The 12,440-nt window shown below is 41.6% G+C and overlaps 2 protein-coding genes across 2 annotated transcripts; both read right to left on the reverse strand.

The window, feature by feature from the left end:
- Positions 1 to 1,083: 1,083 nt before the first annotated feature.
- LOC115404355 (zinc finger and SCAN domain-containing protein 22-like) lies at positions 1,084 to 6,244 on the reverse strand. Its single transcript, XM_030113656.1, has 4 exons — positions 5,839 to 6,244; positions 2,461 to 2,561; positions 2,284 to 2,359; positions 1,084 to 2,147 (listed from the first exon to the last, which is right to left on the reverse strand). The coding sequence occupies exons 1-4, from the start codon at positions 6,131 to 6,133 to the stop codon at positions 1,345 to 1,347; spliced, it is 1,275 nt and encodes a 424-aa protein (XP_029969516.1). The 5' UTR covers positions 6,134 to 6,244; the 3' UTR covers positions 1,084 to 1,344.
- Positions 6,245 to 7,558: 1,314 nt separating this feature from the next.
- On the reverse strand, positions 7,559 to 11,883 carry smtnl1 (smoothelin-like 1). The gene is made up of 5 exons (XM_030116003.1): positions 11,657 to 11,883; positions 9,237 to 9,847; positions 9,018 to 9,132; positions 8,752 to 8,903; positions 7,559 to 8,242 (listed from the first exon to the last, which is right to left on the reverse strand). The coding sequence occupies exons 1-5, from the start codon at positions 11,735 to 11,737 to the stop codon at positions 7,870 to 7,872; spliced, it is 1,332 nt and encodes a 443-aa protein (XP_029971863.1). The 5' UTR covers positions 11,738 to 11,883; the 3' UTR covers positions 7,559 to 7,869.
- Between the last annotated feature and the right edge of the window lie 557 nt (positions 11,884 to 12,440).

Here is a 12,440-nt window from a genome sequence, read left to right on the forward strand (position 1 = left end):
CAGCTTCCTCCTGAGTGTTTCAGAGCCTACTTTCCTCATCATACAGTGCTTGTTGTATATTCAGGAGTCCAGCTGCAAGCTTAGAGCTTTCTAGAGTTTTGCTGTCATCTTGAAACTTGTTGAGCAATAGATTAAGGGTGGGCTGGGTGGAAAAAGCAACAATGTAAGGAATTTCCCTGGGGTTGCCCCCTCCCCTTGTCCTCCTCCTCCTCCTCCTCCTCCTCCCATCCTTTGCTGTGTTTCAGTATGAGTAAACTTGAGATTCAATAAACACAGGCAACAAAAACAATGCTGCTCCCTAGAGGTGCAAAATGAGAGTCGCCAGACGTTACAAGAAGTAAAAACACACCTGTATTTATCCATGACTGCATATCCAAACTACAAATCCACAAACAGTATCTACACAAAGTGATTATTGCCCAGTCTGAAAGTAGCTGGGAGGTACAAAATCAAGAAAAAGGAGCTGCTGTAGACATGCCAGTAGAGGTAGTTTGTTTCAATAGGAAACTTACATATACACACACGAAGATTAAAAAAAACAAGAAATTTCAGTTTTCCACATGTTGAATAAAGACATGAAGCATGAGCTACACGCATAGCGGTTCAGGGCGAAGAATGATGAAACCATGCTTAGTGGTATATAAAAAACTAGCTAATTAAAAAAGTGAACAAAAAATAAAAGTTTCATATCTTTACAATAATCCTAACTCACATTGTATCTCTTGAGTTGAGTAAATAAAAAAAACATGAACAGAAATGTTAACAGCTGCCAACTCTGTTGACGAATGAGTTGGACTCTTGATTTTGATTAATCAAAATTCATCTTGTATTTCAAATATGTAATATATTAAACTGCTGAAACTGAGTTTCTCATTTTCACTGACTGTGTGACATTCTTATGACACTCTTCAAATTTAGATCAGAACACCCCAATGCGCCTTTTTCCTACAGTAAAAAGTAACACGAATGCAGCATTACAGTTGTATAATGCAGTTATTCAAGTCATAATAGAAAAAAAAAAACAGGGACTCAAGTTAAACTTAGACACATCAGTTTAAAACTAAAGAGTTTGCTCGGCTTCAATGTTTTTTGTTTTTCAGCATAAAAACTCAGGGTTTTTTTTTTTTTTTTGGTTGAAAGCTGTTTTTCTTCTTACTGATCTTATCGAGACTGAAAGAATTGCAGTTTACTCATACAGAGCAGAGATCATGCAGATTATTCTGGAGCGATGGCGGAAATACGAGCTGTGACCCATGACAAACATTTCTCTGCCACACAGTGAAGAAAACATGCCGAAACATGTGAAATCCACATCAGTACACTCAAACTCCTGACGTGTTACGGTCAGAAGCCTCCGTTGGAGTTGTGTGTAATCATGTGTCTGCGTAGGTTGCTGGGGTTGTTGAAGCTGGCGGGACACTGGTTGCATATGTACGGCTTCTCTCCGGAGTGAGTCCTCATGTGGATCTTCAGGCTGCCGTTCTGCGTGAAGCGCTTCCCGCACTGCGAGCAGGCGTACGGCTTCTCCCCGGTGTGGATGCGCATGTGGATGGTCAGTGTGGTTTTGTTGACGAACGACTTGCCGCACATGGGGCACGGGACGGGCGACTCGCCGGTGTGGCTCGCCCGATGCACGATCAGGTCTTCGCGGTTGAGGAAGCGCTCGCCACAGAAGCTGCAATCCAGCGATTTGCTGACGGCGTGAGGGAAGACGTTCTGCTGCTGGCCAAACTGGCTGATGTGACTGGGGTGCCCCGCCTGGCTCTCAGCTCCCACTGCAGTCGATTTCAGCGCTGCTGAAGACATTTGTGTGGCATGGTTCCTTTCAAGGTGGCTGTTCCTACCCGACGCGGCGCTGCTGTCCTGCATCACGTTCATGGGCGCCCTGTCATTCGCACTGGTAGTGAAAGTCAGTAGAGAGTCATGGGGGACGCTGTGGTCAGACAGCGAGGTAAATGCTTCAAGTTCAGACGCGGAGAAGAGGGTGTCAGTCTGGTCCTTTAGGGGGCCGTCTCCTCTGCCGTGAACGCTCACAATTCTCAACTCCTCTTCTTCGTGTGCCAAGCAGGATGAGCCCGACGGCTCCAAACTCTGAGTCTCGGCGGAGACACCGGCCTGCAGACCGTGGTTCCCAAACTCATCCTGACCTGCAGCGACAGAAACAGACCCGTATGAGCCCATATGAGTGTTGGAAGCAAAGTGCACAAAAATGTACTAGAACTTTTGTGCTACTGAGTAAGATTCCTTATGAAGATTATGCTTCACTAAAAAAAAAAAGCTCACCTTCAACTGGTTCACATTCACCAATGTCATCTTCATCTTTGATCAGAATAACATCCGGACTCTCCTCTTTTGCACACTGGAAAATAATAGCAGAACTACATAAGAAAAAAGAAAACAACTCCACAAAACAAAATAGTAGGAGACCTAGTGGTGCATCCAAAACACTGCTCTACCAACCTGCACTTGTGTGACTGCAGGGGATATCTTGCCCTCTGATTGCAGAGTTATGGTAGCAGCATCCACAACAGCCTTTTGAGCCACTGGAGCCTTAATAACCACTGCAAGACAAAAAACACCCACATAATTAATAGTCAGGCCACAGTCGAGGAGAGAAAAATAAACAGAAGGGGTGCATGGATCAGAACAAAGAACTGAATGTTTATGTTCTACAAAGCAGATTTCTGAATTACAAGGGATATTTCTTTACCTGATATAAAAATGATTCAGCTCTTTTTAGGTTTTTGGAAACAATTTGAAAGAATGGCTTTATTTGAAGCTCTAGTTGTGGCATTAATGTTTTCCTTTTAGGAAAGCACTGCAGGTAAAACCATTACCTAATTTATTAGAACACTAATCAAATATAATATTTAATAAAGCAATGGCAAAGGAACATGTCAAACTCCAACATTTTTTCTAACATCAACAGAATGGCCTGACACATTTCATGTTTATGACTGTAATGATAATGTTAATGTTTGAATCATGCTCCAAATCATGAACGATGAGTCGATGTTCTCGACCCATGAGTCGTCTGGCTGGCTGAGCACACGGGGTGAGATACGGGCCGACTCACCAAAAACAAATCAGACTCAGATGATTCAGTTCACCGACCCTGCTGCACTGCTGCTGTTAGTCAGTCGATCCTTGTTTGACAACAGTTCTTTACAACAACAGGGTCAAGTGGATCAAGTGAACAAGGTTACTTTCGTGAGTGACCTCTATCCAGCGAAATAAATAGGTTTCACACCAGTATGGAGTTCCTTGGTTGTTGTGAACTCTGTACTTTGACATCTGCATACTTTGGAAACAGTTTTTAGGTACAGGATTCTGACTTCAGCCACTAGCCACCAGGAAGACAATTTGTAACTTAATTGTTTTTGAATGCCATGTTTTGAACATACACTACTGGTCAGAACTTTTAGAACACCTCAGTTTTTCCAGTTATTTATTGCAATTCAAGTCACTGAAGTCCAATCAGTAGCTTGAAATGATACAACGGTAAGTGGTGAACTACCAGAGGGTAAAATAAAAAGTAAGGTTACCCAAAACTGAAAAACAGAGTACATTTCAGAACAATAACACAAAACGGGTTAATAATTGATCGCTGTCCTGCAGCAACGGAGGGTGACCAAGCCTTAAAAAGCTGGTGCTACTAATTCCTACAGGTGTTCCAAGTTTGCTTGCTTACTAACAAGCCCCTCTGTCAGCATAAAAGCAGTTTTTGAACGCAGTGTGGTACCATACCCTCGTGAGCATCAGTTGAACAGTATTGTACTGCAGAAAGTAGTGTGTTGCTACAGAAATGGCAAGAAAAAGACAATTAACAGTGAAAGAGAGACAGACCATCATAACACTGAAAAATGTAGGTCTTTCCTACAGAGAAATTGCAAAGAAAGTCAAGGTGTCAGTAAGCAAATCAGAAACTGGGGCAACCTTTGACAGGAACAGGTCTGGCAGACCCAAAGCCACAACTGAATCAGAGGACAAGTTTCTGAGAATCAACAGTTTGCGTGATAGGCGGCTCACAGGACAACAGCTTCAAGCACAGCTTCATAGTAGTCGTAGTAAGCAAGTCTCTGTTTCAACTGTGAAGAGAAGACTTCGAGCTGCGGGTTTGACTGGACGAGTTGCAGCAAGAAAACCATTGCTAAGACGTCAGAATAAGACAAAGAGGCTTGCCTGGGCCAAGAAACACTGCCATTGGCCTACTGAAGACTGGAAAAAGGTATTATGGACTGATGAATCAAAATCTGAAATCTTCGGTTCATCACGCAGGATGTGGCTTCAACTGTCAAACTTGGAGCAGGAAATGTGATGGTCTGGGGTTTGTTTTGTTGGATCCAGGGTTGGTGACTTGTTCAGAGTGAGAGGCACCCTGAACCAAAACGGCTATCACAGCATCCTGCAGCGCCATGCAATACCCTCTGGCATGCGTCTAGTTGGTCAGGGGTTTATCTTACAGCAAGATAATGACGCAAAACAGAAGTCCAAGCTATGCCAGAACTATCTTGCGACAAAAGAAAAAGCTGGTAAACTTGAAAACATGGAGTGGCCAGCACAGTCTCCAGACTTAAACCCCATTGAGCTGGTTTGGGATGAAATGGACAGAAGAGTGAAAGCAAAGCAACCCACAAGTGCCACACATTTATGGGAACTTCTGCAACAGACATGGGAAGAACTTTCTGAAGAATATTTGGTTTCTACTGTAGAAAGAATGCCGTGTGTGTTCAGCTGTTATATCTGCCAAAGGTGGCTACTTTGATGAGTCAACAGTTTAGAATACATTTTGGTCTATAAATTGATTCCATGATTTCTTTTTTGACTCCAATTGCTTATTTTTACTATGCTTTGACGTCTGAGTGCAATGAGACATTAAATGGCATAATTTTCAGTAAAAACACTGGAAAAATTGGGGTGCTCTAAAACTTTTGACCGGTAGTGTATATGCAAATTTCTATTCTATAACTTTTTTCCCATCAAAGTTGAGATTTAACTAAACATCGAAAAAATACAACGTGGAGACATTTTACAGCTAAGAACACCAAATGTTACCTGGATTTCTTGAAAACATTTAGTAAAAGTCCAACTGTAGTTATTACAGTGGTATAAAAATAGCCCCAAAGGATGTGACTTATGGAAATACCCTTCAAGTGTTTCCAAACCTGTACAGTACATCTACAGCTTGGAACAAAAGAATCATTTGTTGTATTTACAACACTGCAGTCAGTTGACATCTTGTTTTTACATTTATGTACAATATCTAAGGTTTGTCTCTCCTCCACTGCTGTGAAAAACACTGAGTTTGGAGTAGTTCATGTTTAATTCCAGCCTTCATACACTCTGGGGTTGAGAATACTAATGTTATAACATCCACAAAATAAAGAAAACCTTCTGAGTTGAAGTTGGATATGTTTCTCCAACCTGAAGCTGTTTCTCTTAGAACCTGGTCTAATAGATGCAGTTCACAATTCCGTATTTTTTCTGTTTCATATAGATATCTACTGTTACACATTGAAATATTTCATCCTCTACTTTTGTCACATCTTCCACCACCCTGTACTCCAGGTTTATGTCCACATGAACAGCCACTCCTCCTATTGTTTACATCTTGATCATTTCATTGAAAAATCTCGGAAACCACTAAACACGTGGCGTATCTGTCACGTGCTCACGGTGAGTAGTTTATTGCCTATTCAGCGTATTTCTATTTATAGTTTTAAGCTGATAAACTTCAATTAAAAATCAAAACAGACATGTGAGTCAGTAACAGCGGCTGGTACTACCTGCTCCTGCGGCACAAAGTATTTCTTTCCGGAGTAAAGTATCGTTACTTACCTTGACACTTGGGTCGCGGTTTGGAGAGGTTTCCTCTGGTCAGGGCGAAGCGGCTGGCGGGTCTGTTCGTCCTGGTCTGGAGCCGGAGGGAGAAGAGCTCGCTCCTCATCACCTTCATCTTCATCCTCAGGGCTTCGTTTTCCTTCAGGCTCTGGGTCAGATGCAGGCGGAGAGACGACGAGCTCTCCGAGAACAGCTGAGTGATTTCCCCCACCGCCGCCTTCACCAGCACGTCCATGATGGACAGGAGCTGCGCCTCCAGGTTCAGGCTGCCCGGAGGCATGTTTTCAGACATGTTCCACGGAGCTGCCTCTGCGGAGAGTGTTGCAGAGAGGAGCACAACACACGTTAGCTTAGCCCACAAAACAGGCAGCACAATGGCCTTCCTGACACCCGGTGGTGCAGATTACCGTAATGACCGTAAAGCGGAGACCGAGCAAATGCACGAGGAAGTGAGGTCAACTCCCGTCTGGGGCCACGTTCAGGTTCCTCTGCCGAGTATAAAAGTGGGAAATCTGAAAAAGTTGCTTGATGACAGATGCATTAATATAAAGCAAATCTTTTAGACAGAGTTGTCGAACTCATTTTATTTCTTCAACCAGTGAAATTAGGTTTTCCTTTGTTTTAGTGCTTAGAATAGGCTTCTGTTTGAAAAAGCCTTGTTTTTTTTTTACATTTCCACAATTAGTTGTAATTTTTGTTTGTTTCTTTGTTTGTTTAGTTTATTTCGTTGATGCATTTCATACAGCAGGTGTCAGACTTACATGAATGCGTTAATAGCATCATTTTTTGTCATATAAACAGACATAAACAGTCTTTGGGGACAAAATTTATGGTTGAAAATCAAAAGTAAGGTTCAAATGTTCTGAGCTGTCAGTATCATCTCTCTTATGATTTTTATGCATTTCATTGCCCTTGTGAAGCACTGTGTATGAATGGAGCTGTACATATAAGCTTGTCTTCTCCTGGATTGCTTTAATCAGCCAGCCAAATCCAGCTGGTCTTTCCATATGAGGTTGTTTCCATATGAGATTGTCATGTTAATATTGTCGGTTCATAATTATTTGTATTAAATGTGTTGCATGAAGATTACACGGCAGCATAATGGCTGGCTGTCTCCCCTCAGAATGAGAAGACCCCCTGCTGAAATCTGGGTTTAAGGGCTTTTCTGTGGATGTTCTCCTATAAACATGGGATGTCTCTCATCGTCCAAAAACATGCATTTTAAGTTAATCCTTGACTCCCTTCTGTAAATTGTGTGTGACTGTCTGTCTCTGGTTACCCTTTGATTGTCAGCAGGAGTTGACTCCTTTTTTAGCTTTATTTGCACGTTTAATTGCATATTTTATGTAACATATAATGCTTAATTTTTAATCTATAAATACCTATGCTTCTCATTTTGTTATTTTGATTGTTCCAAGAGAGCACAGGGTAAAAATACAAAGTAAAGAATAGAAATCATAGTCTATTGAAGTTTTGCTTTTGTATTACCTGTAAAGTTATACACAATGAATTTTCATTTCCACAGCCACGAACTAACTGATGAGCACAAACTGCACAAAGAAGGGCTGATTTCTGACATTATAAAAGTATTTTACCATGTATTTCACTGTCAAGTAGGACTAATTACCATGAGGTATTCTAAAATTCTGTTGTTGCTCTGGACAAAAGAAAAGGACAAGATATTTCATCACATATCCATCTCCCAAAAAGATTCACTGACACCCAAAAAACTTTATTATTCATATTATTCAATTATTTTTTAATCCATAAACACACAGTAAGTAATGTAAAAACAAACATATCAGTTTTCTGTGTTCAAAACATAGACAAAAACTCAAAAGTGAATTTTAAAATACACACAGTACCGTCCATTTGCAAACACACTTTCTGTGGGACATTACTGAGCTGAGCTTCGACCTCATGTGGCTTACTGTCATCGATTCAACAACAAACTAAGACTTACTCATTGTACAACCAGCAGCAATCATTTTGGTCTTTACAGTCTCTTTGTTTGGCGTGAGCATTCCTCTAGGATTCTGTATCAGCCAGCAGACTCTCACCTTCTTCCACCTCACAACTTTTCAGTGGCTGATCTTCCTCTCTGGGTCCCTCTGCCGCCACGTCGTCTGCTTCCTTCTCCACTTGACTGTCTGCTGTCTCAGCAGATTCTTCCTCATTCTTCTCCAACACCTCTGACTCTTCATTGTCTTCTTTGTTTTCGTCTTCTTTTTTGCCAGTTTTCTCCTTTTCCTTCTCTTCTTTGTCTTTCCTCTCCTTCTCTATTTTCGAGAGGCTGTGGCAGAGGGACTGGACGTAAGTGAAAACACACATGGGGTCTGGGTTGGACCCCATCATGATCATGTCGTCCACTTCCAGCAAAGGGTAGCAGTCAGCCAGAGTCCTGGTATGAAAGGAGGAGAAAGGAAGAGGATAAAAAAAAAAAAGTTTTCAATCAGCAACAGGGCCCACAATCTCAATAAAGTCACTTTATGGATTTGATTTGATTTACTCACATCAATTGTAATTAATATGTGTTTACAGCTCACAGACTTTTTAACAATCGCTCCTCTGTTAGCAAACCAATAAACATTTTCAGTAATGGCCGATGCTTGTCATTTATGGCCTCTGTTTTAGTTTGATCATTGGTTTATTTACTTGTAAAACAACCTCACTTACGTATATCCACACATGAACAAGGACAATATAAGAGACATGGATCTACAGCTCCGTGAGACAATACAAAACTTTGAGAAGCTCTCAAGGTGAAATATGTAAAATAGAATAAATAAAACCTGTCAAAGACAGCTGATCAAACCTAAGGCTAACCCAATCAATAATTGAACATCATAAACAATATACTACAGAATAGAGAGAAAACAATGACTTTAAAGCAATTAAAAGTTCCTGTACTCTGCAGTTTCGAAGGCCAGTGTGAAGTTTTTCTTCCTGTCCTTTGGATTCAGTGACTTATAGTCAAAAGCTTCTGGGAAGAAACGATGGATCAGAGCACAAAACGCCATCCCGTCAGACCAGGACGAGGAGAAGTTTTCTATGTCGACACCCTGAAAAGAGACAAAAGATGAGTGGCTGCATGCAGAGAAACGCACATCTTTTGCTGTTCTTCAATTTACAGAACAAATCTGGAGGCAAAGCTGTAGGTTCAGAGGTGAACACACCTCATACTTGCGAGTCTTGCTTCGACACCACTGAAGCATCTTCTGTTTGATTGAAGCTCCTGTAGCTGCAGCCGTTGATGACTTTTGGATTTTGAAGTTGCGGGCTATCGGTGTCCTAAACATATCATAGAATCAGAGAGTGAAACATTTATCAGCTCATCATTTGCAGCAGCTCTCTACAGACGGATGTTTCACGCTCGGCGTCCCACAGCGACTCACTCTGGTGCACCTTGTTGGAACTTAGCAATGATGTCGTTTCTAGCAGCGGCTCTAATCGAGCGTGCCGATTGCCTCGGTCTGGCTACAGAGGAGGGAGGACCAGCCTTTCTTCTGGGCTTCCCCTGTTTTTCTGCCTCCTTTGTTTTTCCTTTATCTTTCGTGTCTGTATCGGCCTCCTTGACTTGTTTGTTCTTCTCCACACCTTTGGCCTCTTTGTCAGCGACATCTTTCCCCTCTTTCTCAGATTTACTCTTCTCTCTGTCTTTGTTTTTGTCCTTTGTCTCCTTTTCATCCTCACCAGACTTTTGAGCCTCTTTCTTCTCGTCTGCTTCCGCTTTTCCCTTTTCCTTAGTTTCTTCCCCTGTTGTTTCGGAATCCTTCGCAACATCACCAGTAGATGGTTTGTCTTTATCTTGTCCGGTCTCTTCACTCTCACTTTGAGCAGGCGTTGACGTCGTCTGGGGTTTGTTCGTCTCACCACTAATGGCCATCTCTTCTCCTACAATCTCTGATGCAGCACTTTCCTCCTCCTTCTCACCCACATCCATTAGCCCTGGACTTTCTCCTGTGGTCACGGGTTCTTTATTTTCCACCTGCTCTGGCTCACCTGTCTGGACAACAAGAATAGCAAAAGCATTTTTTAAGAAGATTTTTGTGCTGAGTATCACATTTCAACAGAGCTCGGACTGTATTTTATTGTGCCAATGAATATTTCCAACCGTTTTCTTTTCTGCAAGTCCACATTGGGTTGTGGTGGCAGTATAGAGAGCACAGAAACCCAGATAACCCCGTACCCTTGCACTCCATAATCTGACTCTAGCAGGTTCCAGGCCAGTCCTGGGACCTGCTAAATAGAGATTTGATTTATTTAGATGCTTTACTCTTTGACAATATTAGAATATCATTTTAAAAGCTTTGTCTGTCCACAATCTTCCCATCTTATCTAACTCAGCTCTCTCTTGACCACAACAGAACCCTAAGTCCATTAGTGTAGTCTTCATGTTGGATGTGTTGACATTTACTGTAGGTTAATAAAATGTGTGTGCAGTGTCCATTTCATCTTTTTCAAGATATTTTCTTCTGTTTGAAATAAAAGACCCAACATTGTGCTCCTGTTATCATCCAAATGTCTCTCTTGTTATGTTAAACATGGCTATGATGGGTCAGTGAAGGCCACATGACACCATCTACTTCCAGTTGTAGTTGAGTGAAAAGAGCAGGTAGTCTTCAGTTCCAAACATTACTGGCTCATTTTCCCATCTTTCCTGTATATGTGTCAAAATGTCTTTGAGGGAGACACTGCACCTCACATCGTTCCAGTGTTTTTCAAGTACTTTGAGTAGTCAGTGTCACCCCGGGTGTATAAATGAGACTGATGTGAACTCTTCAAACAGTAACAGGTGTAATACAGAGCAGCATTTTCATGATTCTATTCAACCAGTTGTTTATTGTTTATAGTTTCAATTGTTAATATCTCAAACAGAATATTTCTTACTAGTTGCTCTCAGATTCCTCGATTTATTTCTATGTAAAAAATAAAAAGCAATCCTGATGAGAACTGATTAGCCAACAAAACTTTCTCTATTCTTGTTAGTGTAGTGCATAGATAGGCATTTGATTTGATTTGATTTGATTTAATCCTTAACTCTAATCATGAAAATAAAGATTTAAAAGTAAAAAGCTTGATAATGTAGTGAAAGTTGGATCTGAATAATTAGGAACACTGTCTGCATTTAAACAGTGATATTATGTAAGGATTGCTAAATTTAGTGTGTGCACATTACTCAGGGATAACATGGTACTCGTAATGTGAGACCTGAAGCTCCTGTCTCATGTTTTTTTTTTTTTTTTATCATCTCACATACAATATTTAGATCAGCTTGATGTTGAACTCTCAGATGGAAAATATTTTTTTGGGTAGTTTTTAAGGTCAGCTACAGTGTGAAAATGTGTCATCGAGACATGATATCAAGATATTAAAAATCAGTGTTAAATGTACCCGTGCACCTTGTTTCTTGATGACCTACTGCAGGATCAGTCACACCAGGTCAAACCGAACAGCGGTGACTCATCGGCAGGAATAGGAAACTTCACTGTCTGTGCGTAGTGTGTGGTGTGTGTGTGTGTGTGTGTGTGTGTGTGTGTGTGTGTGTGTGTGTGTGTGTGTGTGTGTGTGTGTGTGTGTGTGTGTGTGTGTGTGTTTGTGTGTGTGGTCATGCTTCAGCCAGGAGATAGAACAGGTGCAGGACAGCAAATGCTGCCAAAATCGCTTCTCCTGTCCGACTGCAAAAAAACACAGCACCTGCCATGGACACAAATACTCTTACTGCCTTTTCCCAGAACGGAACATATCGCCACTCATCACAGGTTATACAAACACTGAAACACCCAAGCAAAGGAAGATATAAGCAAGCAAGCACCTCTTCATTGTTGTTTGTGTCAGTCTGATTGGTCGTCCCTGGAGACTCGGCTGTATCCTGGCTGAGTGTTCCTCCCTCCATGATGTCCAGAAATGTCAGTGTGTCCACCTGAACCAAATTTCTCTTCCTTTCTACACTCCTTCAGGAGATTCTCAGTGAAGTAAAGGTGAATCCTCCTCGGCACAGCTCTCTCTGTGTGGGACTTGGCGTCTGTCTCCCTTTCTCCTTTCACGCTCTCTATCAGGACTGCCCCGTGTTTGTGGACATCCGCCTTCAACCCCCTTCACCCGACACCCCCACCCACTTCTTTGTGAGGATTCCTACGCTTCTTTATCTGACCTTTCGAACAACACTGGCTCCTGAAATAGAGTCATAGGGCGGCATAGGCAAGGTCCTCTGGGCCGGACAGCTGCGTCTGCTGTGGAAACCGTGGTTGTGCACACAAACGCACATGTGGGCGCTCACATGGGATCCTTTAAATGTTCTTGCTAACATATGAATTGCAGTGCTTGGATGTTGAAATGGCTGAAATAAAATCTGGATGAGCATGTTTTCACTTTAATGCCAGCACTGTATAAGTATATCACAAATGACACTGGAACCATGACGGTATAAACTTTACTCCAAGACTTCAACTATACCTACTTAGAGTGATATTATAATACTGCAATATTTTTTAAGTTCAACAAATAAAACCATAATTTTTTGTCCTAAATCAAAGTCAAACAATACTCTCATAAGAAATCTATGATCCATTAGCAAGAAAGTGAATTTTGTCCACCAA

Source organism: Salarias fasciatus, chromosome 2 (genome assembly GCF_902148845.1).
Source record: "Salarias fasciatus chromosome 2, fSalaFa1.1, whole genome shotgun sequence".
NCBI lineage: Eukaryota > Metazoa > Chordata > Actinopteri > Blenniiformes > Blenniidae > Salarias > Salarias fasciatus.